The sequence below is a fragment of the Rhincodon typus genome, chromosome 17 (assembly GCF_021869965.1).
Source record: "Rhincodon typus isolate 14 chromosome 17, sRhiTyp1.1, whole genome shotgun sequence".
In the NCBI taxonomy this organism is placed as follows: domain Eukaryota; kingdom Metazoa; phylum Chordata; class Chondrichthyes; order Orectolobiformes; family Rhincodontidae; genus Rhincodon; species Rhincodon typus.
In genome coordinates, this window is record NC_063348.1 from 30,600,475 (window position 1) to 30,628,027 (window position 27,553).

Genomic DNA, 27,553 nt, shown 5'->3' on the forward strand with positions numbered 1-27,553 from the left:
TTCTACATGATTCATAATTACAGAACCTGAACTCTTGCATTTCAGGCTTCCATAAAAACAGTCCCTCGTAGCTGTTCCTTGAAAAATGACTGACTGGGTCCTTTGCTTCTCTTTTTGTGTTTCTCCCCAGTGAACAATTCTCCATTAGGGCTACCAACATAACCAGCTTTATCTACTCTTACTTGCAGTATGCATACAAAAAGTCTTCTGTTGATTTTAAAATAGACTAATCTGGCTAATGGACTGTGTGTAAGACAATAAATCCTTATTAATCAAATTTGGAATACATGGAATGCTGTGACAACCACAAACCTTTCTTTCTGGCTTAACTATGCATCTTTATTATGAATCTTGACTTTGCAGAGCTTCTGGCTTTTAAACAAAATTACAGTGAATTCACTTTCTTTAAATATTGTACTTTAAAATACAACTCAATGCACCAATATTTTGAAGTAAAAGCAAGTATCATAGATCTGAAAATGTGTCCATCTGTATGGCTCATTAACTCACCTATTGGTACATCATCTTAGTCTTGGGTCTGAGATCCTGGGCCTCGAATACTGTTTTTCTCTGTTAACCAAAGGCTCAGCTGGCACATTGAAGGTGATGATGAATTTAGTCAGCTATATCTGTCTTTATAGCAAGACTTTTCTTAAGTTATGGAAAATGGTTTACAATTTGCACATTCTTGTTATTAATTTCAATTGACTTGAGAAAATGTTACACTATTGGATCTAGTTGGAACAGAGCCTCAATTTTCCAAGTGTTTAGTGAAAAGTTCATTCCTTCAAACGCTTTGAAGACTGAGGACCTGAATTACTGGGTTCTCTAAGCTCCTATATTTTTCAGAAACTTGAATGACCTGCCACTGATGGTAGTTCCATAAAGATGCGCAGATGTACCATCATCTGCACCTTCACAAAATCCTCTAAATCCATCAACAAGAAAACCAAGAAAGCAACATCCTCTCCCAAGTCAACATCTCCAGAAATAAGATGCTATTCACCCAAAACTAGCTCTGCTTGGAAATTGAAAGATTATTTCCTGTGCCTTTTCAATTTCCATTCTCACCTCCTTCAATATCCTTGGATGCATGTCATTCGACCTCAGTGCCTTATTCACTTTAAATACCAACAACATATCCAATACCTCTTCCTTATCAATTTTAAATGCTTCCAATGACAGAGTTTCCTCTCTTATTACCATGCCCTCAGCTATGTCTCCTATCCTCATGTGTACATTCCCTTTCAAGACCCTGATCAGCCCTACTCCTCCTTTTGCCACACTTTTATGATTGATGTCCTTATAGAAGACTTTGGAATTTCTCTAAATGTTAACTGCCAGTCTTTTTTCGTAATTCCTCTTTGCTTTTCTTATTAGATTTTCACTTCAGTTTTGAATGTTCTGTATTCACTTTGGTTCTCAAATGTATGTACAACTAGACACCTGTCTTCTTTAACTCGAGTTCGATATCCTTTATCATCCAGGGAAATAAGGACTTTCCCATCAACGTTTAGTTTCAGTCTATCCAGCCTAGCTCCATTCTTGCCCCATTGAAGTCTGCTGTCAGCCATTCAATTGTTCTTATTTAAGCTTGGCTAATTTTATCCTTCACCATCATCTTTAACTTTATTATACAATGATCATTGTCCCCCAAGTGTTCCTCACTGATGCTTGATCTACTTGGCCTACCACATTCCAAAGAACCATGTGTATTCTGCTTTCTCGTTGGGCTTTTCACATGTCACTATTGAAAATTCTCCTTAACATAACTGAAGAATGCCTGCCTCTCACTGCCTGTTACACTACCACTAGGCCAGAGTAATTAAAGCTCCCCAATACAACTACTCTATGATGTTCACACTTCTGTAATTTCCTTACAGACTTGTTTATCTATATCCTTCTCACTGGTTGGTAGTTTATAGATTACATCAAGCAATGTAAGTGCTCTCCTCTTACTCCTTAGCTCAAGGCAAAATAACTCTGTCCCTAAAACCTCTGAAACATCCTCTTACTCCAGCACTGCAATGTTCTCCTTAATCTAAAACACCATCCCTGCTCCAGGACTCCAAGGTCCCTATCTGCAATTTCCTCTTGGCCATCATCATATCTAAAAGACTGTGTGCACTCATGCAGGGTAGCCTTGGAATACCTGCACAACAGTGTTTAAAAGATGACACTGGCGCCAGGGATGCTGGTCTATATTGGGATATCTGGCCAGCGGTGAGAGCTTCCAGGTATGGCATGGGGGAGAATCGGGCTAGCATCAGATGGTAAGGGTATCGGAAGGATGAGGGAAGTAGTTAACGAGGTGTGTTTGGGGATTATAGCATGAAAATGCTTGCTAGGCTTTATGGAAAGTAAATACTAAATAAAAACCGAAAGAACTGCGGATGCTGCAAATCAGGAATGAAAACAAAGGTACTGGAAAAGTTCAGCAGGTCTGTGAAGAAAAAAATCAGAGTTAATGTTTCGGGTCCGGTCATCCTTCCACAGAACAGAGGAAGTTGTTGTTATTGTTGTTGTTGTTTATGGAGAGTAACACTTCATCAAACTCGATGAAAATGACACTTAGCTGAGTAGATTCAGACTCTCCCCATTCGCATGATTCAGCCACAGACTTAAAATTGTCTTTTCTTTCTTCTTAGTCTTTTTGAAATCAGATGGAAATTTGAGTGTACAACTTGAAGAATGATAGAAATACATATATGATATATCAGATTTATCATTGTGTAGATAGAATAATGATTACTGATTATACAAAGCTGCAATAGCCTATCTTATGTGTATCTATGTATAATCCTCTGCATTTGTACCAATCTTCTCACTCATTTCTATCTTTGAAGCAATATCCCAGCCTGTATTAACTTTTTAGATCATTTGGAAAGATTAGTATTGGATTCAATTATTTTTGACTATACTATTGCTGCTGGGTTGTTCAACTGAAGTAAATACATTGACCTGTTCTGACAGGAGCAGTGACTACCTGAAACAGGCAATGAGACACGGGTGATTGGCTAATGCCAGAATTGTTTCCCTAAAGGCATCTGAAATGAGCCATAAACAAACAAAGGTCAATGTTGCTGTGACCTTACCATGTATAGCTAAAAAGTAGCTTCTAGCAGAGTTTGACTCACAAAGCATGGTCCATTATTCCCTGCTTTGAATTTGCAACTGATTACCTTGACTGTCCATTTGTTCCAGGGGAAAAAAAGACCATTAATGGCAAACTTCCCAGGGAAGGATGCTGGTGAGGAAAGTTCTATGACATCTTCAACTTCTGTGCTTTCTCTCTGCTAGTCATAGAGAATAGCATTAATAGAGAGGTTTTTGGCCTGAATGTGTTACATCTGTTGAACCTCCCCAATTGCGGACAGGTTCCCCACAATTAAGAGGTTGTGACTGCCTTTATAGGATGTTAGACTTACGTGATTTCTTCCAATTCAGTCAGCAGGCAGGCAGACAGTCAATAATAGCGTGAGTAGTGTTGGCTGCATACCTGACCAATGGCAAAAACCACTTGCACCAATTTTATGTGTTTCCTTCAACACAATGGGCAGTGAGCTCCAAAAATAAAGCCCACATGTGACTTTCTAGCTCAATGTGTTTACATTTTAATTGATGCTGATTTTTGTCCTTTAAATACTGAAAGGAATTTTAAAATTAGTGAAGTCTGGCCATTAATTTTGCAGATGCCAACTGTTGTCTATTGTGGCAGTTGTGAACATTTATAGTGATGCACAAGGCGTGGTGTATTGAATTGAAATATCAAATAAAGAAAAAATGCATTTTTGAAAACTACCTCATATTCCACATGATTCATGGTAAACTACAATAGTTTATATTTCAATCTATCATCAGACATTCCGCCATGGTCAGCGCTGAATCCCAGCATTTCATTTTTATAACTCCAGCACTTTGCTGAATCAGACTTTTCTCCATATGTAACATGTTTGGATGGAATTTCATTTATCACATTTAAATTAAGTTCCCATGTCATATAGTTTGACAAGTCCTGACACAGTTTATTTTACTGGGTTAGCAGTTTTGTAAAAACAATAGAAATTTCAATTTTATACGGATATTTCATAGCTCTATTTCAACCTGTCTGTATTTGTTTATATCATCTACCCAGTAAATTTCAGCCTTTCCCATTTTATCTTAACTTCTAACACGCTCCCTGATGTGCTTATGACCTCTTCGCTCAGCCTTAAGTTGGAAGTGCTATTTCTTTGATGTTCGTATCTTTGTCTCTGGGCACGTTTCCTCTTATTTAACCCTGTCTTGTATCTGTTAACGTCTGCTTATCTCACAACATTCATTTTTTTAAAGCCTAGTGGCACCTGTATCCAAACAATTAATGTGAAAGTCTTCACAAATATTACTTCGTTTAACAAAACATTAAGATTAAGGAACATTTTCCAAATGATTTCTTTCTTCTACAGTCCATTGAATCATACCTTTTCCTTCTTATCGCTCTTTTAACTATCAAAGACAATTTAAATAAGTTGACATAGCTTAAGGCTATTTAAAGCTAAACAAATTATTAATTTGCTTTACAATAGTTGAAAATTCATAGGTCTGTGCTATTTGCTATTGACATTCACTCAAAGTGCTAGCATAATCTCACTGGTTTCGATAGATTTCTGAGCATATGACCCTTCCTCATGGCCAGCAATACTGTGCTAGTAATAATAGAAATTGGTTTTTTCAAAGAATCCCTACAGTGTGGAAACAGGCCCCTTGGCCCAACAAGTCCATACTGAGCCACAGAGGATCCCACTCAGACCCATCCCCCTATTACATACCTGACCTACACATCCCTGAACACTATGGGCAATTTAGCATGGTCAATCCACCTAACCTACACATCTTTGGACTGTGTGAGGAAACCCACGCAGACACGGGGAGAACGTGCAAACTACGTACAGATGGACAGTCACCCGAGGGTGGAATTGAACCCAGGTTCCTGGTGCTGTGAGGCAGCAGTGCTAACCACTGAGCCATTATGCTGCCCCTAAAGTCCATCTGTTGTTACTGAATTATTTGCTTACATTGTTGTCATGTTTGTGTTAAAGTAGCACTGTTAAATTATGAGGAAATGTTTCAGATTCAGCAAGATAGATCCTAATCAATCTTGAGTGAGACACCCCAAATTCCTTGGTCTCACCGTTCGCAGTTGCATCTTCTACTAACTAAGACCTAAGATCTTAAATTACTTCCCTAAATCTTTCCTTCTCTCCATCTATCCTTATTCTGAATTATCCTTAAAACCTACCTCTTTGAGCAGCTTTTGGTCACTACCTTAATATATCCATGTCAATTTCCTTACAGTTTCTGCTCATGTGAAGCCTCTTGAAATATTTTTACAAATATTATTATAAGTTGATGATGCTTTTCCTGGAATCTGGAACAACACAGCAAAGTCCTCATTGTTATCTCCTTTTGTTTCTAAAAAAGAACATCAGTGCCAATATTCTTCGTTATGCCCTTATATCTGTGTGCAGTTGAACAATCCTTAAAGTTGTATTGAAAAAATATCAAAATTAACACACTATCAGATGAACGGTGTGATTACAATGATCACAGTACTTTTTTTAGCGTGGAAAATCCACTTACAGCATGATTTGGCACACATTGTTGAAATTTACTTTATTGACTTATTTTGCACATTTTGCCCCATACCCTTTCATTCTCTTTCATATTGCTTAAATTCCACTTTCAGAGTATGGGTCTTCTTGATTCCACAAGGTCTTCTTTTCTCAATCACTTTTGCTTTTGGTTTTCAGGGGATCCTTTAACTCCTTTATTAGACAATGCAATCACATGATAATTTACATTCTGTATTTGTTTAAACATATGGGTATTTGGAATTACACAGAAACAGATTAAAATGTTCAATATTCTCAGCAGTAATTACCCCTCCATTAAACGTAAAACTGCAACACACAAGGAGAGCAGTCATTTCCCAGGCACCACAGTATTTAAATTGACGCAAGATAATTTCATGTGTAAGTTAGCAGCAATTCTTTCAAAAATAACTAACACACACTTCTACATACAGAGGTCTAACTTCATTATCATGCCTTCCATGGACTGTTTAAGTCACAGCTAACAAATTTCCATTGTATATGTACAAAGCTGGAAGATTTTATTGCATCTCAGATCTCAACTTCAGATCTAAATTTAACGGTTGATTTGGTATTGATATTGATCTAATATCAGATGGTGTTGTGGAAGAGAGTTCTAAACTCTTACCTCCATTTTTGTGTAGAAAAGTTTCCTAATTTATCTCCTGAATGATTTAGTTTTAATCTTTAGATGCTGTTCTTTAGTCCCAGGTTCTCCAAAATTATTTCTCCTAAATTATTATTGGTTTCGTTATAACAGAAACTATACTTCCAAAGGATTTCATTGACTGAAAACCACTTTGGAATTTTCCAAGCTCTTAAAAAGGACCACAGCTGCACAAGTTGTTCATTGCTGTTTAGGATCTTTGTACATAAGAACATAAGAACAATAGAACTAGGAGCAGGAGTAGGTAATTCAGCCCCTTGCTCTTGCTCCGTCATTTAATGCGATTGTGGCTAACCTCATCTCACGTTCAACTCTCCTTTCCTGCCCACACCCACAACCCTTTAACCCACCACTAATTAAAAATCTGTCTACCTTCTCCTTAAATTTATCCAGTGTTCCAGCATTCACCGCACAATGGGGTAGTGAATTCCACAGGTGCATAATGGTTACTGTTTGACTGTAAGACAATCACTGCACCTCAAGTGGTGAACTGTTTGTGAAATGCTTTGAGATCTGAGAGCCAATTAATCTTTCTTATGAAATATGTTCAGAATTAACTTATCCAATTAACAGTGTTCATTGCATTCACATCCACTATATGTTTTCCTATACAGCAACATTAACTCTTGAACTTACGTAGCCTTTAGCTAGACATTCCATATTCATTTGCAGGAAGTCATTGGTAACTTCCAGTTTTACTGGCTCCTAGTTAGTTCAGTATTCCTCTGTTCACTGGCTTAAAACTATTCCCCCTTCCTCTTTGTCCCTGACCCCCTGCAGCCTTTGCATTCTTGTAGCCTCTCTTCTTCCTGTTCAGCTTCTCCCCACTTCGCAGGCACTCTTTCCCTTTCACAGCCTCTTCCCCAGTTGTAACCCTTCACCTTTATAGCCTCTATTAGTTTCTTCACCAACTTTGCAATCTTCCCCTCTCTCAGATTCTACCCCATTCAGTCTCTCACCTGCTTGCAACCTCTCCCCTCCTTTCCAATTCTTCCTGACATAACCTTAACCGTCTGTTAGCCTTCCTTCTCACAGCCTCTCCTCGCTTGCAGTTTCTAAATCCCTTATAGCCTTTCTCCTTTCTCACTTTCCCTCCTCACATTCTCTACCTCCTCTGACAGGCTCTTCCCCATTTACAGCCTCTGCCCCATCTCAAAGTCTCCTCCTCAATGCAGCTGCTCCCTTGCTGCTCTCCCAGCCTGTGCCACCACTTCTCCCTACTTGAACCTCTCCTGATTTCCCTTCCTTTGCAACCTTCCATCCACAAAGTAGACCATTGCTCATGACCTTGCTTTCTCTCTCCTGGCAGCCTCTCTAACCACTGCTGCTCTTATGCTTAAGCCTCAGCCTGAGAGCTACCAATCACCTTCTCACTGTTCACTGCTCCTCCAGACTGCTATGATTAACAGAGCAGTGCTTACAAAATCTGTTACTCCAATATACAGGGATCACTTTTCTCTCTCGGGTTCACTCCGATGATTTAACTTTCCAGGTTACCTTAGGGCTTTTGGAAATGTAATTATTCACTATATCCTTTGTAATTTGAATAATGCTCCACACTATTCTCAATTTATAAAGGGCATCTTAGCTGAGTTGTGAACATCTTGGCCAATGTCTTAAAATATGCTTAAAATGTGGAGAAAACACCAACTTTGACAAATTCTCTGTCTACTGATCACCCAGCCCTAAATACCTTTCTGGACCTCTTTAACCCAGATAGCCTGGTACAGATTGTACAAGTGACATTACTGTAAATTACATTATTGTCCTTTAAACCAACACCTTAACTTGTAGATATTTCAAGAAATAAAGGAAAACTGTTGTGGATAGTTGAAACCAAACTTAGTAGACAGATAAAATTTCAATTGGAACCCAAGAAAGGAACCAAGATCATTTGTAAGATATTGTCCATGAATTTAGTGATCCTTAGAATGACTGTTAATTTGGTTGACAAATAAGTTGGCTATAAAAAGCTAGTGCCAGCAACAGTGACCATGTACCTACCAGTTTAATGCAAACGCAATCTGGTTCACTAATGTTCTATGAGGATGAAAATCTGTTTTCCTTACTTGATTTAACTTTTATGAAGCTTTTGACCCATAGTAATGTGATTGATTCTTAACTGCACTCTGAAGTGGTCTTGCAATCCATTCAATTTAGGGCAGTTGGGATGGGCATTAATAATAGTCTTGCCAGTGATGCCCATGTTCCATGAAAAAATTTAAAGGAGACCAGATACCTGAAAGGGGAAGATGTTTTATCTGGCAGTACTTTGACAGCAGCAGAAAATATCAACAAAATATGTTTTATGAAAGTAAGTCTATTCAGTGCCAATGGTAATTAACTTTTCATTATCTGTCACTTAACCAAGCCTTGGAAGGTTCAGAACACAAAGGAGTGTACATGATTGAAATTGATTTGTTGAAAATACATGAATATGCATTCTTGAAAGTACACAGACCAAAGATGAATTTTTGAAGTAAAATACACATGAATTTGTTTCTTGAATTAAGGTTTTAACAAAAGTTGATTTGTCAGTTTCAGATTTTCTTAATATAACCTATTGCTTTATCAGAATATAAGAGTTTATTTAGCTCTGAACTGTGAATTTCAGTTTATTTGATTGGTGAGATGCTTGCCAGTACATAGCCCTTCCATTCAACTTCATTAAATGGAGGACCAACATGTTAATAATAGAAATATATAAACATAAGAATAATTTATAAACCATTTATATAAAAAGGAGAGAGGTCAAAGCAAATAAAGACTCCTTAGAGAATAAAGAAACAATAATAATGGAGAGCCAGGAAATGACAGAGCATTTGAATAAGTACTTTGCATCAGTCTTCACAGTAGAAGATGTGAGTAGCATTCCAAAACTGCTAATCAAGGGACAAAAGTGAGGGAGGGAATAAATACAATAACTATCACTGGTGAGAAAAGTACTAGGGAAACTGATAGAGCGAATGGCTGATAATCTTTTGACCTGATGGGCTGATCCTAGGATGTAATAAGGAGTAGATACAAAGATAGAGATGCACTAGTAGCAATGTTCCAAGAATCCTTAGATTCTGGAGCAATCCCAGAGAATTGGAAAACCACCAGTGTAACATCTTTATTTAAAAAGAGAGGGAAACAAATTTAACAGGTGACAAAAGGCCAGTTAGCTTCATATCTATCATTGTGAAAATGTTACAGTCAATTAAGGTGGATAAGCCCCCAGGGCCCGTTGGTATCTACCCCAGGTTTTGGGAGAGAGGTAACACAGGAGATTGCTGGGGCCTTGATGAAGATCTTTGCATCCTTGCTAGCCACTGGAGAGGTCCCAGAGGACTGGCAAGTAGCTAATGTTGTTCTTCTGTTCAAGAAGGGAAATAGGGATAACCTAGGAAACTACAGACCAGTGAGTCTCACATTGGTGGTTGGGAATCTGTTGGAGAGAATTCTTAGGGGTAGGATTTACACACATTAGGAAAAGCATGGCCTAATTAGGGACAATCACCATGGCTTTGTGCAGGGCAGGGCCTGTCTTACTAACTTGATTGAATTTTTCAAGACCGTGATGAATGTGATCAATGAGGGTAGAGCAGTGGATGTTGTTTACATGGATTTTAGTAAGGCTTTTAACAAGGTCCCTCATGGTAGGCTCATCCAGAAGATTAAGATTCATAGTATCCACTGAGACTTGGCCATGGAATTGGCTTGCCCATTGAAGACAGAGGATATTGGTAGAAGGATGTTTTGCAGGCTGAAGGTCCATGACTAGTGGTGTTTCATAGGGATTTGTACTGGAACCTCTGCTGTTTGTGATATATATTATTATATATATTAAAATGTCTTAGGTGAAAATGTAGATGGGTGGGTTAGTGAATTTGCAGATTATACAAAGATCGGTAGAGTTGTGGATAGTGTAGAATGTTGTCATAGGATACAGTGGGATACAGAACAGTTGCAGATATGGATGGAGAAATGGCAGATGGAGTTTAATCCAGGTAAGTGTGAGGCGCTGCACTTTGGGAGATCAAATGTTAAGGAAAGTATACAGTTAATGGCAGGACTCTGAACAGCATTAATGTACAGAAGAATCTTGGGATTCAAGTCCATAGCTCTCTGAAAGTGGTCACACAAGTAGATAAGATGGTAAAGAAGGCGTATGGCATGCGTGCCTTTATTCGTCGGGGAATTGAGTTCAAGAGTCAGGATGTCATATTGCAGCTTTATAAGGTTTTGGTTTAGGCCACACTTAAGAGTATTGTGTTCAATTCTGGTCACCACATTACAGGAAGGATGTGGAGACTTTGGAGAGGGTGCAGAAGATGTTTACCAGGATGCTGCTGGGAATAGAGGGTATGAGCTATAAGGAGAGGTTAGAAAATCGGGTTGTTTTCTCTTGAGCGCACAGGCTGAGGGGAGGTTTGATAGAAGTCTATAAAGTTATGAGATCCATAGATAGGGTTGACGGTCAGAATCTTTTTCCCAGAGTTGAAATGTCTAATACTAGGGTGCATGCATTTAAGGTTAGAGAGGGAAAGTTCAAAGGAGATGGGATGGGCAAGTTTTTTACATAGAGTGTGGTAGGAGTCTGGAATGCATTACCAGGATTGGTGGTGGAGGCAAAATTAATAGGGGCATTTAAGGGACTTTTAGATTAGCACATGAATGTGCAAGGAATGGAGGGATATGGAGAAAGGGCAGGCAGAAGGAATTAGTCTCAATTGGTGTCATGTTCAACACAACATCGTGGGCTGAAGGGTCCGTTCCTGTGCTGTACAGTTCTATGTTCTATGTTATATATAATATAAAGAATATAGCGGCAGAGCATTTGGAAATACAGAATAATCAAGTCAGCATTGCTGCACGCAGGAGAGAGGAAATGCCTGACAAATTTATTAGAATTATTTGAAGAGTTAACAAGCAGCACAGATGAAGAGGAACCAGCAGATGTAAAATATTTGGATTTCCAAAAAGTGTTTGATAAGGCATTATAGTACTTGCTAAGGTAAGAGCCCATGGTGTTGCTGACTAATAGAAGATAGAGATTTGGGATAAGGGGAGCATTTTCAGGATAACATCATTTAACCAGTCAACTGCCACAGGAATCAGTGTGGCTGCCCCAATTATTTACTATATATATATATATTCATTATTACATGTGGGAATGTAATGAACTATAGCTGAGTTTGCAGATAATACGAAAATAGGTGGGAAGACAAGTGACGAAGATGACACAGAGCCTGCAGAGGGATATAAACTGTTTATCTGAGTGCGCAAAAACTTGACAGATGGAACATAATGTGGGGAAAATGTGAGATTATGCATTTTAGTGTGAAAACTAGTGTATTATTATCATGTGAATATTATTTAAACAGAGAAATAGAGCAGAAAGCTACAGCATAGCAGGACTTAATAGCAGGATTCGTGGGGAGGCAATGGCCTAGTGGTATTATTGCTAAACTGTTAATCCAGAGACCCAGATAATGTTCTGGGGACCTGGGTTTGAATCCTGCCATGGCAGATGGTGGCATTTGAATGCAATATCATATCTGGAATTGAAATCTAATGATGACCATGAGTCCATTGTCAATTGTCAGGAAAAACCCATGTGGTTCACTAATATCCTTCAGGGAAGGAAACGGCCATCCTCACCTGGTCTGGCCTATACCCACAGCAATGTGGTTGACTCTTAACTGCCCTCTGGGCAATAAATGCTGCCTGGCCAGCGACGTCTTCATCCCGTTAATGAATAAAGGGGAAAAAAAAGAGTCCTCGTGTATAAATCACAGGAAGTTCAGTGGGTAATAGAGAAGTCAAATGTAATGTTGATCTTTTATTCAAAGCTAAGGCCGTATAAAAATAGAGAAGTCTTGCTAAAGTAGCAAGATCACACATAGAATGGTGAACAGCTTTGGTCCCCTTATCTAAGGAAAGATGTAGAGGCATTGGAGGCAGTCCAGAGAAGGTTCACGATGTTGATCCAGGACATGGAGGGATTTTTGTATGAGGAGAGGTTGAGTAGATTGGGCCTGTTTGAAGTTTAAAAGAATGAGAGACCTTATAGAAACAGAAAAGATTCTTTAAGGCCTTGACAGGGTTGATTGGAAAGGTTGTTTCCACTTGAGACAAGTTTCTGGTTGGAGGTCTCAACTGAGCCATTTATTTGCCAACTGGAGAGGCAGTCATGTCTTAGAGACATGCGAGGATGTGAAAAGGCTGCAAGTTCCAGCAGTGCCGCTGAGGCTAAAGCCCATGGTTTTGACTACACCCTGTCCCTAACAGTGATTATCAGTGGGTGTGACAGTAGATGGGTAGGGTCAAGATATCTCCTGGGTCCAGCTGACAATGGAATCTGCAGCAGGGTGTGGGGCAGGGGGAAGTTAGAGGAGGAAACATGGCAGTGAAAAGGGACGAGTGACCTCAGCAAACAAGATAGGGCGGAAGGGAGATGTGGGTGTGGGAATACCTTGGGGTGGGGGCCTCCAATAGGCACAGGGTACTTATAAAGGGGCACAAGGATCTTAGAAAAGAGGGACCCCATCCCTACTGACATGTCACCAGACTGAGCACTTCAGTATCGCACCATAGCATACGGCACCAATTTTTATAGTTCTCCTTACCCCCTTGCTATCCTAGCCTCTCCCACTCCCACTCCCTAACCCCACCCTGAGAAACCAGCCTGGGAATGTCAAAATATGCAGCACATATATTCCCACATGATGTATTAGATCCACAGCAAAGCTTTAATTTCTTTGCTCCAGCAAAATGCCTCCACGCCACCCTTGCTGTAAGAGACCTCACTGTACCAGTGTGATATGTTTTCATTTACTATACCTATCTTTGAGACAGCCAGCTTAGAACCAAGTAATGCAAAATTATGCGGGGAGCTGAGGAACACAGCAGGCCAGGCAGCATCAGAGGAGCAGGAAAGTTGACGTTTCGGGTCGGGACCCCTCTTCAGAAATGGGGAGGGGGGAAGGAAGCTGGGAAATAAATTGAGACAGGAGGGGTTGGGCTGGGGAAGGTAGATGGTGTGGTGGTGATAGTTGAAAGTAGGTAGGGAGTGGTGGGATTGGTTAGTGAGATGGGTGGGGTGGATAGATGGGAGAGAAGATAGACAGGATGTGTCAGGCCAAGGAGGTGGGGATGAGATGGAGAGTTAGACATGGGACGAGGCCAGGGGCTGGGAGATTTTGAAACTGGTGAATTCCATGTTTTAGGCCATCAGGCTGTAGTCCCCTGAGGTGGAAGATGAAGTTTTGCTCCTCCAGTTTGCATGTGGTGTCTTGTGGCACTGGAGGAAGCCTTGGATTGACAATGTTACCGAGGGAGTGCTGTTAGCAATGCGGTGGCATCTTCTGGCACTACAATCTACCTTACTCCAGCTCAGACCCTCCATCTCACAGACCTGCAAAGGACCTCTTCTGTTTTACATTCTGTGCAGGATCGACAACCTCAACCAACACTTTTTCTCTATGCTGTCTGACATCAAAAACCATAAGTCCACTAAACTTACCTCTGCTTACCACCAAACACAGGTCTCTTCCACCACCCCAGTCCTCAACCCATTCCAGGGCCTCCCTCTCAATGTGCCCGGTGCCGTTGACCATGCGGTTATCTTGGCCTCTCCCGCTAACGCTACCAACATCATCACTTCCACCAACACCATTCACGTCTCTTCTGCTGCCACCACTTCCACCACCACTGATGCCACTTCTGCTGCCGACACCAATGGCATCACTTCCGCTCCTGAGACAGTCTCCAACCGCACACCCAGCTCTAGCTCTACACCTAGTTCTGGCCCCAAACCCTGCCAGGTCTTCACCATCCTCCCCCAGACCTCCCCCTCACTGAGGACAACAGTCAGTCCTCAGCAAAGGATCACCTTCATTCCCCTACGCCCACACGTCAATGAATTCCGTTCATGTTTGGATGTCGATCTCTTTTTCCACTGCCTTCACCTCCACGCCTATTTCTTAACTGTGAGTCTAACCCACCATCTACAGACCCCTTCTCCCGTCTCCAACACACCCCCTCCTCCTGGACACCACCCCATGGCGTCCTACCCTCCCTTAGCCTCTTCATTTCCAACTACCGTCAAGACATCGATTGCCTCACCTCTCCACCCCTCTCACTCACTCCAACCTCTCACCCACAGAACGTGCAGCCCTCCGCTCCCACCCCAACCTCACCATCAAACCCACGGACAGGGGAGGCGCAGTAGTGTTATGGCACACTGACCTTTATACCCCCGAGGCCAGGTGCCAATTCTCCGACACATCCTACCGCCCCCTCGATCATTAACCCACCCCTCACCACCAAACCATCGTCTCTCAGGCCATTCATAACCTCATCACATCAGGTCACTTCCCACCACAACCTCCAACCTCATTGTTTCCCAACTCTGCACACAGCTGACACATTGTCTCTGCCTGCTTCTGCCCCACTGAACTCATCTCCACCTACCTTGACTCTGTCTTTTCCCCCTGGTCCAGGAATTCCCCACCTATGTCCGGAACACCACCCATGCCTTCCACTTCCTCCAAGACTTCCAATTCTCTGGCCCCCAACATCTCATCTTCATGATGGACATCCAATCCCTGTACACTTGTATCCCCCACGTGGATGGCCTAAAAGACCTCAGCTTCTTCCTCTCCCGCAGGCCCAACCAGACCCCCTCCACGGACACCCTCATCCACTAACAGAACTTGTCCTTTCCCTGAACAACTTCTACCTTAACTCCTCCCACTTCCCACAGACTAAAGGGGTGGCTATGGGCACCCGCATGGGCCCAAGCTATGCCTGTCTCCTTGTAGGATACACTGTTACACTGGCACTATCCCCCACCTCTTCCTCCGCTACATCGATGACTATATCGGCGCTGCCTCATGCTTCTACAAGGAGCTTGAACAGTGCATCAACTTTACAACATCTTTCACCCCAACCTCAAATTTACCTGGACCATCTCCGATATCTCCCTCTCCGTGCTGGACCTCTCTGTCTCCATCTCTGGTAACCGCCTTGAAACTGACATCTATTTCAAGCCAAACAAAAACCGAAAAAACTGTGGATGCTGTGAATCAGGAACAGAAACAAAATTGCTGGAAAAGCTCAGCAGGTCTGGCAGCATCTGTGAAGGCAAAAAACAGAGTTAATGTTTCGGGTCCGGTGACCCTTCCTCAGAACTCCCATCGACTCCCACGGCTACCTAGACTAGATCTCCTCTCACCCACTTTCCTGCAAGAACGCGATCGCCTTCTCCCAATTCCTCCACCTCCACCGTATCTGCTCCCAAGATAGACCGTTTCACTCCTGGCCATCCCAGATGTCCTCCTATTTCAGGGACCACAACTTCCCCTGTCTGGTGATCAAAAATGTCCTCAACCGCATCTCTTACATTTCCCACACTTCTGCCCTCAAAACCCCTCCCCCCAACAAAAATAAACACAGAATCCCCCTTGTTCTCACATATCACCCCACCAACCTCCGCATCCCGCATATCATTCTCTGCCATTTCCACTACCTACAATCTGATCCCACGACCAAAGAGATATTTCCCTCCCCACCCATATCTGCGTTTCGGGGACTGGTCACTCCGCAACTCTGTCATCTGCTCCACACTCTCGACTAACCCCTCCATCCCTGGCACCTTACCCTGCAAACGCAGGAAGTGCTACCCCTGCCCCTACACCTCCCCTCCTCACCTCCATTCAAGGCACCAAACAAACCTTCCACATCAGACAGGGGTTCAACTGCACATCTATAAACGTGGTCTACTGCATCCGCTGCTCCCGATGTGGCCTCCTCTACATCGGTGAGACTAAGCATAGACTCGGAGACCGTTTTGTAGACCATCTGCGGTCCGTGCGCGACAAACGACAACACCTTCCAGTCGCCAACCATTTTAACTCCCCCTCTCACTCCCTGGGTGACATGCCCATCCTGGGCCTCCTCCAGTGTCACAATGATACCACCTGCAAACTGGAGGAACAACACCTCATATTCCGCCTTGGGAGCCTGCAGCCCAATGGCCTAAACGTGGAATTCACTAGTTTCAAAATCTCCCCACCCACCGCCTCATCACATGTCCAACCCTCCCTCTCATCCCTGCCTCCTTAACTTGTCACAACCTGTCTATCTTCTCTACCACCCGTCCACCCCACCCATCCCACTGACTAATCCCAACCACACCCTACCTGCATTCACCTATCACCATCCTTACCCAGCCCCACCCCTCCTCTCTCTATTTATTTTCCAGCTCCCTTCCCCCTCCTCATTTTTGAAGAAGGATCCCAACCCGAAATGTTAACTTTCCTGCTCCTCTGATGCTGCCTGACCTGCCGTGTTCCTCCAGCTCCACACTGTGTTATCTCTGACTCCAGCATCTGCAATTCTTGCCATCTCTAATGCAAAATTACGTTCAATTTTATGTTGTTGTTTCAAAGCCCATGAGGGAATGGAGTGAGACTGCCATAAACATTTCCACAAAGAAGTCTTGCAACTTTTAACAATGGATACCTCCGTCCTCATACAGAAAAAGCACTGCAGCAGCAGAATTGTTGAATGTAGTAAAACTTCTCCTATTCCTGCAGATGGCATTATTTGTCAAAGAGTTGCTCTTATATAAGACAAACTGGCCAGTTTAGGAAGGGAAATAATAGAATACAAAATATTTTCAATTAGTATTTTAAATTAGTATGCATTAATCCCACATTTTACAGTAATTTACTGTACTAATAAACCCCCAGCTGTCATACAACCACATCTTTCTCTGTTGGGATTATCACTTGTCCTGGAAGAATTTTAAAAATAACTTATAGCTAGCTTAGTGATTGCATAAATCCCCAGATGATTTTCTTACCAACTGCACAGTGCTAAATCCTATTTCCAAAGCATCTACTTAACAAGAAATCTCACTACTGAGGAAGATAAAATGTGAATAACATAATCAAAATTAATCTACATTATATATTAAACTAACTGTACTACATGAGTCTTTTAATTATTTTAAAATACAAAACTTGAGAGGCTTTTGAAAGTATAAATTGATACATTTCCATGTCAGATTTGCTATTTAGCTCAAAGGTAATGTCAAAGATTGGATGTTATATAATAACTATGCATAACTATTTTCTTTTGAAATTTGATAAATAAGAAATTGAAAAGGTCTATTTACTTTCACTGAAATCTCTGTAATTATATAAAACATTTATTCTTTTCTCATAGATTTATGCAAAGATGCCTCATCGGGTGAAGTGTTCCTGCTGGCTTCAGCTGCTCTTGCCAACATCACATTCTTTGATTCAATGGCCTGTGAGATTTTGTTGCAGCTAAATGCAACAAAGATCCTTATCGAAGCCTGTCGTGACCCACAGAGAGTTGACACTCCTTACTCTAAAGATCAAGTTAGTGCATTTAGATAAAACATTAGTCATATTGTACATAGCAGAATGTATTTGAAGCGTTATTCTCATTAAGAAGCTATACGTAGAATGCGAGCTGACAAAGTGCACATGAAAATATACTTCTGAAAATTAATTCAATTCGTTTCTGCAATTTAAAGTTGTGGTTGTAGAGGCTTCTGTTTTGGGCGCTCATCAAATGTTAAAACCAATAAAACAACCATTGTAAAAAGAAGAAAGTAAATTGTAAATGGTTTACCTAACCTCATTTTGACAAAATACATACATTTACACAAACACATTTGTACTACTTCCTTCCATTTTAATAACGGTGACTCAGCGATTAGCACTGTTGCCTCACAGAGCCAAGGACCCAGGTTCAATCTCACCCTTGGGTGACTGATGAATTTGCACGTTCTCCCTGTGTCTGCATGGGTTCAGTCTGGTTTCCTCCCACAGTCCAAAGACGTGCAGGTTACATGGATTGGCCATGCTAAATTGCCCCGTAGTATCCAAGATTGTGCAGGCTAGATGGTTTAACCATGGGAAATTCAGGGTTACAGGGGTGGGTTTGGGTGGGATATTTTTTGGAGGGCCAGTGTAGGACTCGAATGGCCTGCTTCCACACTGCAGAGATTCTATGATTTCAACTTTTTAAAAAATCTATTATTTTTATTTCAGTTGGCTTGTATTTTCTTCTGTGCCATGAAAAAGTTGCCATTTTAATTTGCGTGCCAGCGTAACCACCCCTGTGGGAATGTGAAATTGTTAATGAAGTGCGAGTCATACTTACCATGCCATTCAAAGTACTTTAAAAGAAAACAGAACAGACTGAGTGGCAAGTTGCAGGAGTGACAGCCTGCTGCGAAGCTGGAGCACTTGCACAAGCAACAACCCTCTGGAAAGAGCACAGGAAAACCAGGGAATCCTGCCTTGCCAAATATTGGCCGTACTAACTCACAAAGAGGAAGAGAAAATCAAAGGAGCAAGTACTTCTTACATAAGAATTAAATGTGTTCAACTGGGACTTGTTGTGATCTTAAAAAACAATCAGGAGATTCCCTTACACTTCTCAGGAAAACCAATTTTCAGTAAAATTGCATTCTGCAGGTAGAACTTGAGGCACCACTGACCTTTGGCAAATCTAGTTGGACAAATCTCTCTCCTCTATATAAAAACTGAAAGGACTGTGGATGCTGTAAATCAGGAACAAAAACAGAAGTTGCTGGAAAAGCTCAGTAGGTCTCGCAGCATCTGTGATGAAAAAGCAATTGTTTTCCCATTGCCTCTGTGAAGCACCTTGGGGTATTTTCAATGTTGAAAATGCTGCCAAAGAGCTTCCTGTTGATTAGCAACATAAAGTTAGTGACTTTGATAATGAAAACAAAATGTATCTGCCTTGCTGGGAAAGCAGACACATTAACACCATCATCTTGATCTGATCGCCAAATGCAGCAGATGTAACTGATCTTTCTTTGAAAAACTGAACTGTTTCATTATAAAATTAAACATCTTGTTTTAGCTTTTTGAATCTCCGAGTATATAATCTGTAAATTGCATTTTTTTTAGAGGTGAATCAGTTGCATGTAGTAAATGTGGTTGAATAACATTTGCACCAGAATTAACAAAGTTAGAGTTTTTCAAGTACTCGCATATGGAAAGTTTATGTGTCCACAATACTGTTAAATGGTTTTGTTTTTACTACTGCAGGCTGCTTTTCCCTTGAAAGGTCAGACATTTAAAATCAGTCACTATAAATAAGGCTGAATGATTTTTGTGAGATGCCGATTTCATATTGGTGAAATAAGCAAGAATTAGTTTATTGAGGCATTCAATGCAGATTAATTGATTTAGCTAGCAACTGCAAAGCAAGACCCTTGAGATAGTTCTGATTTATGATTTTATAAAACTGACTAGAAAGTAACATCATTTTGAAGCCAGATGCACTGAATTATATTATTTGTTAACATAACTGAGGAGGACAGTTTTTGTAAAAATTATGTGCAAAAATGATATTATAATCAAAATTTTATTCCGGATTTTAATATAATACATAACTATCTGTGTTCATTTAAACGTGTTGCATTGTCATCTGACAGATACAGGATTCAAATTAAAGCTGCATGGACTAAAGATGAGAAATGTGACTGGTAGCCATAAAAGGTTGTGGGAGAGGTGGAAGTTTTTAAGTCAAATGTATATGTGAATTAGTGTCTGTCACCAACCTTTAGTTGAGGAAGTGCCAGGAATGGATCCTTGAAGAAACATGGAGATAATAAGGAGCCATTGCTTGAGATGTTTAGACTATGCTTCAATTAATAAGAATGGAAACAAACAAGGTCAGCCACACCTAGTCAGACAATTTCAGAAAACTTTGGGACAAAATGATATGGTGGTCATATTGAAGGCTGCAATAAGGAATAAAGAAACATTTTCATAGCCCAGATAATGTCATTTTGTGTCTTTTTTGGTGTTGTAGGAGGAGTACACACTTAATTGAAAGCATTCGTTTATACTGTCATGGGATTTGAGTGTAATTGGCAAGTCCAGGACTTTGAGAGTTGGTGGTGAGCTGCCATCTTGAATTCCTGCAATCCATCTCAATTGAATTGAATACCCTTTACTGTCTCGTGTATTCAATATAAAATACAGTGAAAAGTGTGTACCATCACAGTGCATAAGCACCATTCTCATTAACCTAGAATAAAGTAGTAAAAAACAAATAACTTACAGACAGTCCAAACTTTCCTTCTCCATTGCTACAGCTTGCTGCAGCCAGAGTCCTGCTCCAGGCCTCCCAGCCACTCCATGCCGCAGAGAATGTCCCTCGGCCCCTCCATCGTTCTGGGACTTGACCTCTCCGTTGCCCTGGGGATGTGGCCCTTCTGTCACCGCCTCGGCCTGCCTGTTCCTGCACTCACTCTCAGCTGCCTCAGGTTGCCTTATCCCGCCTGCTCCAACTCGCACCACCGGCTCGTACTCACTGCTAGATTCAGTGGAGAGCTATGGGAACTTTGGACATGAATCTAGTAGGCCACAACTCTTTCAATATCTTTACATAGGAAAGGAAAAGATAGAGGTGGAGCTTGATTAGCAAGGTCAGAAAACGATGAGCTGAATCTTACATTTTAGGCTAAACCTGAATATCTTATCAAACTACTGTATGTTACCAAATGTGCCTCATTAACTACCTACCCTGCCGCATGGCATCCCTCACGTCCACTTGCCAGGATGATGAGGAACACTCTATCCAGAACTATCCTGGAGACCCCCAGAATGGGTTCAAGCATCAACAGCCCTTTGCCTGCTCCACAGTGACCCTGACTGAAACATGGGCACCATTAAACCTCTGCTCCACCTCAGTCAGTGTGTTGTACAATTGTGTCACCAGCCATGGTCACATTAGGTAGATCTTGTCCCCAGTAACCAGCCTTGTAAGGCTCCTGGGCCCTCAAACCAGATACATGAGAGTATTCCAGAATGTAGCAGTCATGGCAGCTGCCGGGGTAGTGGCACCTCCAGGAAGTGGTAACGATGATCACAGATCACATGAACATTAAACAAATGGAACCCCTTCCTGTTGATGAATTCCACAGTGTGTGACAGGGCCCTAGCCATGACGGGTACATACATTCGATGACACCCTGCACCTGGGGGATGCCAGCTATGTTTCTGAATCCCAATGCCTGGGCTGCAACACTGATCTCATCATGGGGAAACACAATGAACCAGTGTGATGCTGTACAGATGGCATCAGTCACTGTCCTGATGTATTTGTGGATGCATGGCTGAGAGATCCCACACAGGTCACCCATCAGTACCTGAAAGGAGCAGTCACATAGATGTTTAGGGTGGCTTTCACCTTTACAGCCATCGGGAGAGGCTGGTATCCCACTCCTGCAGCCCTCAGATCCCGCTTCAGCATCCATCACAGTGTCCCTGGACATATGGAGCTTGCATTGACACTGCACCTCACTTATTTCCAGGAAATGGTGTCAGTATTGAAAGACTCTGGGCCTCCTGCAAACCCCACGCATCCTGAGGGGCCCTGCTGCAATGACCTTGTCCTGAGCTGGGTGCTCCCTATTCTCCACACTGGCCTGCTGCTGATCCTGGGCTTGGCATCGGCCCTGGTCCACCTGAGTCCACCTTTTTGATGGTGATTCTTTTCCCTAAAATGGAGAATGTCAAGACTAGGAGGCACATTTATAAGGGGACATGAGAGAGATTTTAAAAAAGACATGAGGCAGATTTTTTACACAGACGATGGTTTGCGTGTTGAATTAATTTCCTGATGAAATGGTGGATACAGGTATGATTACAACATTTAAAAGACATTTGGGTGGATATATGAACAGGAGGGGGTTTGGAGGGACATGGGCCAGTAGCAGGTAGGTGGGACTAGTTTAGTTTGGGATTATATTTGGCATGGACTAATTGGACAAAAGGGTCTTTTTTCATGCTGCATGACTCTATGACTCTGTAACATCCAACAGCCTATTTCCACCCATTCCTCCCCACATCCCCCATCCCCCATCCCCCATCCTACATGGAGGCCCACCGCACTGAACTTCATTTCCAACTGTCCTCCCTGCCTCTTGAAAGTCAATATTACACCTTAATGATCCCCACCCTGCTTCTTTATGCTTCCCCTGTGGCAGCTACAGTAGTGGTCAATGCTACTAACTCTCTCCTCCCAGACCCATGCTGTTCCAAATACCCACTCCTGCCTGCCCCTTTTATCTTGAGTTTCCTCTGTCACTGCCCCTGTCTCCACTTTTACAAGTATGTCTTCTTTCCCATCCAGCATTGACACTTTGACCCCCATAGGCAGTGATCTCCCCACTGCCTCTGCAGGCCTGTCTTGCACCCTCCTTGATGCAACATGAGATCCTTCAGAGCAAGCAGTGAGCTGAATCTGCCAAGGTACTTGCTCTGTTTACTTCTTGAGTTTCCTTGACGCCTAACTTTTTGGGCATGTTTAGTGACACAGATAGCTGAATATTAATGAGCTGAGTCAAGCTGTTTATAAAATGTTTAACAAACAGTTAACCCATTTAACTGACAACTCACTACTGCCTTGTGAGAAACCCACTTTGCCACTTATACACAGCATAAAAACTGGAGTGAGATGCTCTCAACATCAAAACAGGCACTTCTGGAATTTTGATATATTTCTACAAATCTCACCATAGCCCATATTACTCAGACCCCTATAAGGTTACACTTGATGAGATTGTCTTTTCTGGACAGGTAGAATGGTGTCAGATTTGAAAAAGAAGGGTGAATGCCAAGTGAGCTGCAATCATTTAGAAAATAGCTATTGGTTAAAGCCAGGACCGGTTAGTGAGACATGTTTACCTAATCCGTGTTGAATTAGTGAGCCGAAGCTAGAGCTCCGAAATTAACCTCGGTAATGACAAAGTGGAGACAAATATGCATGTTTTCAGATTAAGAAAGCCTTGATGGCCCTCTTGAAGTGCAGTGGTAGTGTCCCTAAATGCCTGAACGGAGAGACTCAGTTTCAAGTCCCATCTACTCCAGAGGTGTGTAATATCATGTCTGGACATGTTGATTAGAAAAATAGGTTAAATAAAAATAAAGTGAGTGTTGGTCCTGACTATGAGGAAGTCAAAAAGTTTGCTGACACTTGAGCTGGGTTTTTCCACATCTCTGTGCAGGCAGCTGTTTTTTGGTAGGGCTTAGGTACACCATTTGGATGTTATTGTGGAGTGCCATGTCAATTGCTATGCTACCTCTGCTCAAATTTTACCCTTGATGGTGTGTTGGTGCCAGCTTGTAAGCCAATTTGAAGCTTTTAATTGCCAATTAATAGTTACTTGAAGGGCCTTCCCCCACTGCATTGGACTTTATGCCCAACCAGAGTGTTCACACTCTGTGGCAATGTTTGCTGTTGATACCTGCCAGCTTTTTTGCTGACTATGTTGAGGATCCAAGCTGATTTCTCATCCCCTGCACCAGATCCTACCAGCCTGATTTCAAGAAGACCTCAGCAGTGTCCATTATATTCAATGGCTTCCCACAATCTAGTGCACCATTAGCATGACACTGTCAAGTCAGCCTGGAACGTGCGATCAAGTTGAGGTTTAAGTCCAAACCTTTCCAAATCTAAGAAAGTGTTATTACCAATTGAGATAAACATCCAACTCCTACAAAGTCCTCATAGACCCACTGCAGTTACTTTATTTCCTTCCTACTTTTCAAAAATTTAGAAACTGCAATCTATTTTGTTACAGTATCCAAAGAAGTAAATTTAAACACTGGTGCAAATTAATTGAATTTCAAGATTTATATATCCTAATCTAAAGCTTGTACAATGCCCACATTTAGGATTAACTCTACAATAAAAAAGTAGATATTGTCATGAGCTAAACTTAGCCTTCTGAGAGTTGAGTCACTGGACATAAAAGATGATCAATTATCACCTCAGAGGAATCGAGGGTAGTCAAATAAATTTGAGATTGAGGTTGTTATGAGATTATCCAGAAATTCCACTCATGCTGTGTCAAACCCATTGAAGTACAAATATCAGCACCAGTGCAATAATTTATTTTTCCAATGTATTACCTTGTAATGGTGTTATAACCTGCAGACCTGTTTCCTTATGGGTGCACAATTAAAGAGAAAAGAAGATGTCTATAGATGGGATGAAGATTTATAATAATTTGTAATTTATTATTGACTCTATATTTTTAATCCATAAATTTAAACCATAAATCTAGGAATCATATTTTTGTGCTGCCAATTAGAAATATTTTGATTCAACTATTTATTAAGTATATTCAGATACTTACAATGATATAAAGTGATGGTTTTAGTCAGCATCAGAATACATAAAATTGATGTTTTGAAACCTTTCTTAAATCAACATCATCTAATCATTTTCCTACCGTTTACAGTGAATATTATAAAGTGGTTTGCTGTTTTTCCTTCTCTTCTGCAGGTACTATCTCATAGAGGACTTTATTTTTGGAAGCCCAAATTTCCATTTCATTCTTTACTCAAATTTGCCCAGTTTTCTTAAGGATTTAAATTGCAGACAGAAAAGAGAAAGTGATTCTATAATCTCTGCTATGACCTCATCAGTTTATAGGATCTGGGAGGCACCTTTTTCATATAGGAAAGGAATTATTAAAAGGGAAGAAATTGCTTCATGCTGTCAGTTCTGTGGTTCCTTTCCTGGCAATAAATTGAGTACTTACTTTGTAAGTGATCTGCCATTATTTTTTCTTTAAAAACAACCCTTGCAATTTTTCTTCTGGATTTTGTGTTGTGACTGATTGTAGGGTGGTAATATACACAAACACTGAACCTTTACTCATTCAATATGAGTTTCAAAATGGATGTCTAATCTCTAATAATGATGTAGGCAAATTTCTGTCATTTTTCTGGGGTTTTACTGACTCCTCTACTGAAGCTGTGGTGGACAAATGGAAGACCTTTTTTAAAATGTTCGTTAATGGGAGGCAAGTGTCACTGGAAAGGCCAATATTTTTTGCCCTAATTACCCAGAAGTCAGTTAAGAGACGACCACATTGCTGTGGATCTGGAGTCACATGTTGGACAGACTGGATAAAGATGGCAGATTACGTTCCTTAAAAATCATAAGTGAACCTGATGAGTTTTTCAGACAATTAACAATAGCTTCATGGTCATCATTATACTCAGAATTCCTGGTTTTTCTTGAATTCAAATTGCTCCATGTGCCATTTAGTTCTTTATTCAAGTGCCCAATTTTCTTCAGGGTTTAGATGGCAGACAGAAAATAAAAGGGCAAATGATTCTGTAATCTCTCCTATGGCCCTATTAATTCATTTTTTAATATAAAAAGGGAAATTAATAAAAGGTAAGAACATTGCTTCACTGCTGTCAGTCCTGGGGTTCTTGGAAATAAACTGAGTACCTTCTTTGTAAATGAACTTGAATCTGGTTCCTTAGAAAGTTACATCTGGATTAATAGTCTGGCAATAATATCACTAGATCATCTTCTCCTTTTATGGACTGATATAGCACAGTCTTAGGTAAAATGTCTTTATGACATGGCTTTGGATGTTTTTATTACATTACATATGTTTAAAAAAGCACAAGTTGTCGCAGTAAAATATAGTGATTATTGTAATATAGGGAAAAATAGCAGCTCGCATGATAGGATCCTCACATATAACTGAAGCATCCCAATAAATGTTGCCATTTGGGTGAGGGTTGGATAATGGTGAAGACATCAGGTAGCATTACTCTTAGGGCAAAAGGGAAAGAAAACTGAAGAGTAGGTTGCTGCCTAAGAAAGTTTAAAGCAATGCCAGGTATTACTGTAATGGCACACAATGTGATGTTTATTTTCCTGTACCCAATGCAGGTAGTGACAATACTGGCAAATATGGCTATACTAGACCAATGTGCTTCTGAGATGATACAAGAAAATGGTAAGCTTCATGTTTTCTATTTTATTGTGTGACATAAGTATACTTGTAATTTATAGGTTCAAAGCACATTTATACATTAGATTTTGGGGACAATTCATAAGATGATAAATTAAATACTTTAACCATATGTATCTTAATACAGTAGTAATTCTTGAATAATATAGATTTTTCTTCAAAATATATCATTAGTTGATGCTTAGAAACAAAAATGACAGTTAGGCAGAATATTTTAATTTGAAGGAAGAAAAACCTGTGAAGTCCTTGGAACAACCGACTTGAATGGGTTCATTAGATAATTAGCTGGCATTGAAATTGGTCAAAGTCAACATAGCACTTCAATGAATAGATAATAAAGTATAATGTAAAAAGAACTGTTAAGTTGTTATCTTAAAAGGCAGGTTAAACTAAAATGGTTAAAGGAATTTCATGGAAACGTGCAATATTCTGCAGCCCAAAATTTTGAAAGCACTTTCATTTTTTGACGTGTCAGACATGCCTGTTGAATCAAGTGACTAATTCCTAATCAATTACAAATATTAATATCATACCATTGTGTGTACATTACCATCAGCTACCTTTAATTCAGCTACTTATAATGAAATCTCACAGATGACTATTGAAACAATTACTTACTTTTATTGCATGTAGCAACCACAGTAAGATCCCTCAAGTAAGAAAGTTAAGCCACACAACTCCAGTTAACGATTACCCAATCAATGCTGGAATTTAGCTCTGATTCCAACCAACAGCATCTGTCTCTGGATGTCCAGGGTTCAATCCTTGTGCAGTGTGGTTCTCCAGTGTTCTTCTATTGAAGCATCCTGAAGTTGAATTCTTGTAGGACGTTCTGTCTTGTGAAGTTTCTGATGTGACATTATTGATGATCCTTTCTAACCATTCATTAATTAATCAACATTATCATCAACATTAATTACACCTCTGGAGTTATCAAGTTGAAAGCTTGCAGCCTTATTAAGTATAGCTTCCCTACTCCTTGTTACATTTGGTGTTAACTGTCTGTTTGAAACATGCTTTCTTACAAATAGCACTTCACCTCAGGACATTCCTTCTGCAGGCAATCTTAACTGCCGATCTGTCCTGAGGCAGCAAGTTTTCAAGCAATTGTTACCTTCTCTATCCCAGGAAACAGTTTGTTGAAATTCCTTCTTCCCAGGGATAATTAAGTGGCACGTTGCTTTAATTCCTACATAACAATTTCTCCTTGTCCCGTTCATCTCAGGAAACAAGAAAAAGTTATTGCTCACTCTTACAATCCCTGAACAATTTTTAAAGTTTCGAAGTTTACAGTATCACAATACCCCTTATACCTAAGTCCAAATCATTGCATATACCAAGATCATAAGTTGACACAGTAGCCTGAGTATATCACTTTCAACTCTGCCCTAACTCAAGTAC

General features: G+C 40.8%; 1 protein-coding gene across 1 annotated transcript in view; it reads left to right on the top strand.

Moving 5' to 3' along the window:
* The window catches only part of LOC125485251 (protein inscuteable homolog), a 206,231-nt gene that overhangs the window by 156,460 nt on the left and 22,218 nt on the right, over nt 1–27,553 (top strand). The window contains exons 7-8 of the mRNA XM_048607220.1: nt 17,518–17,696; nt 26,071–26,137. Coding sequence (XP_048463177.1) covers nt 17,518–17,696; nt 26,071–26,137 — 246 coding nt within the window. The remainder of the gene's footprint in view (nt 1–17,517; nt 17,697–26,070; nt 26,138–27,553) is intronic.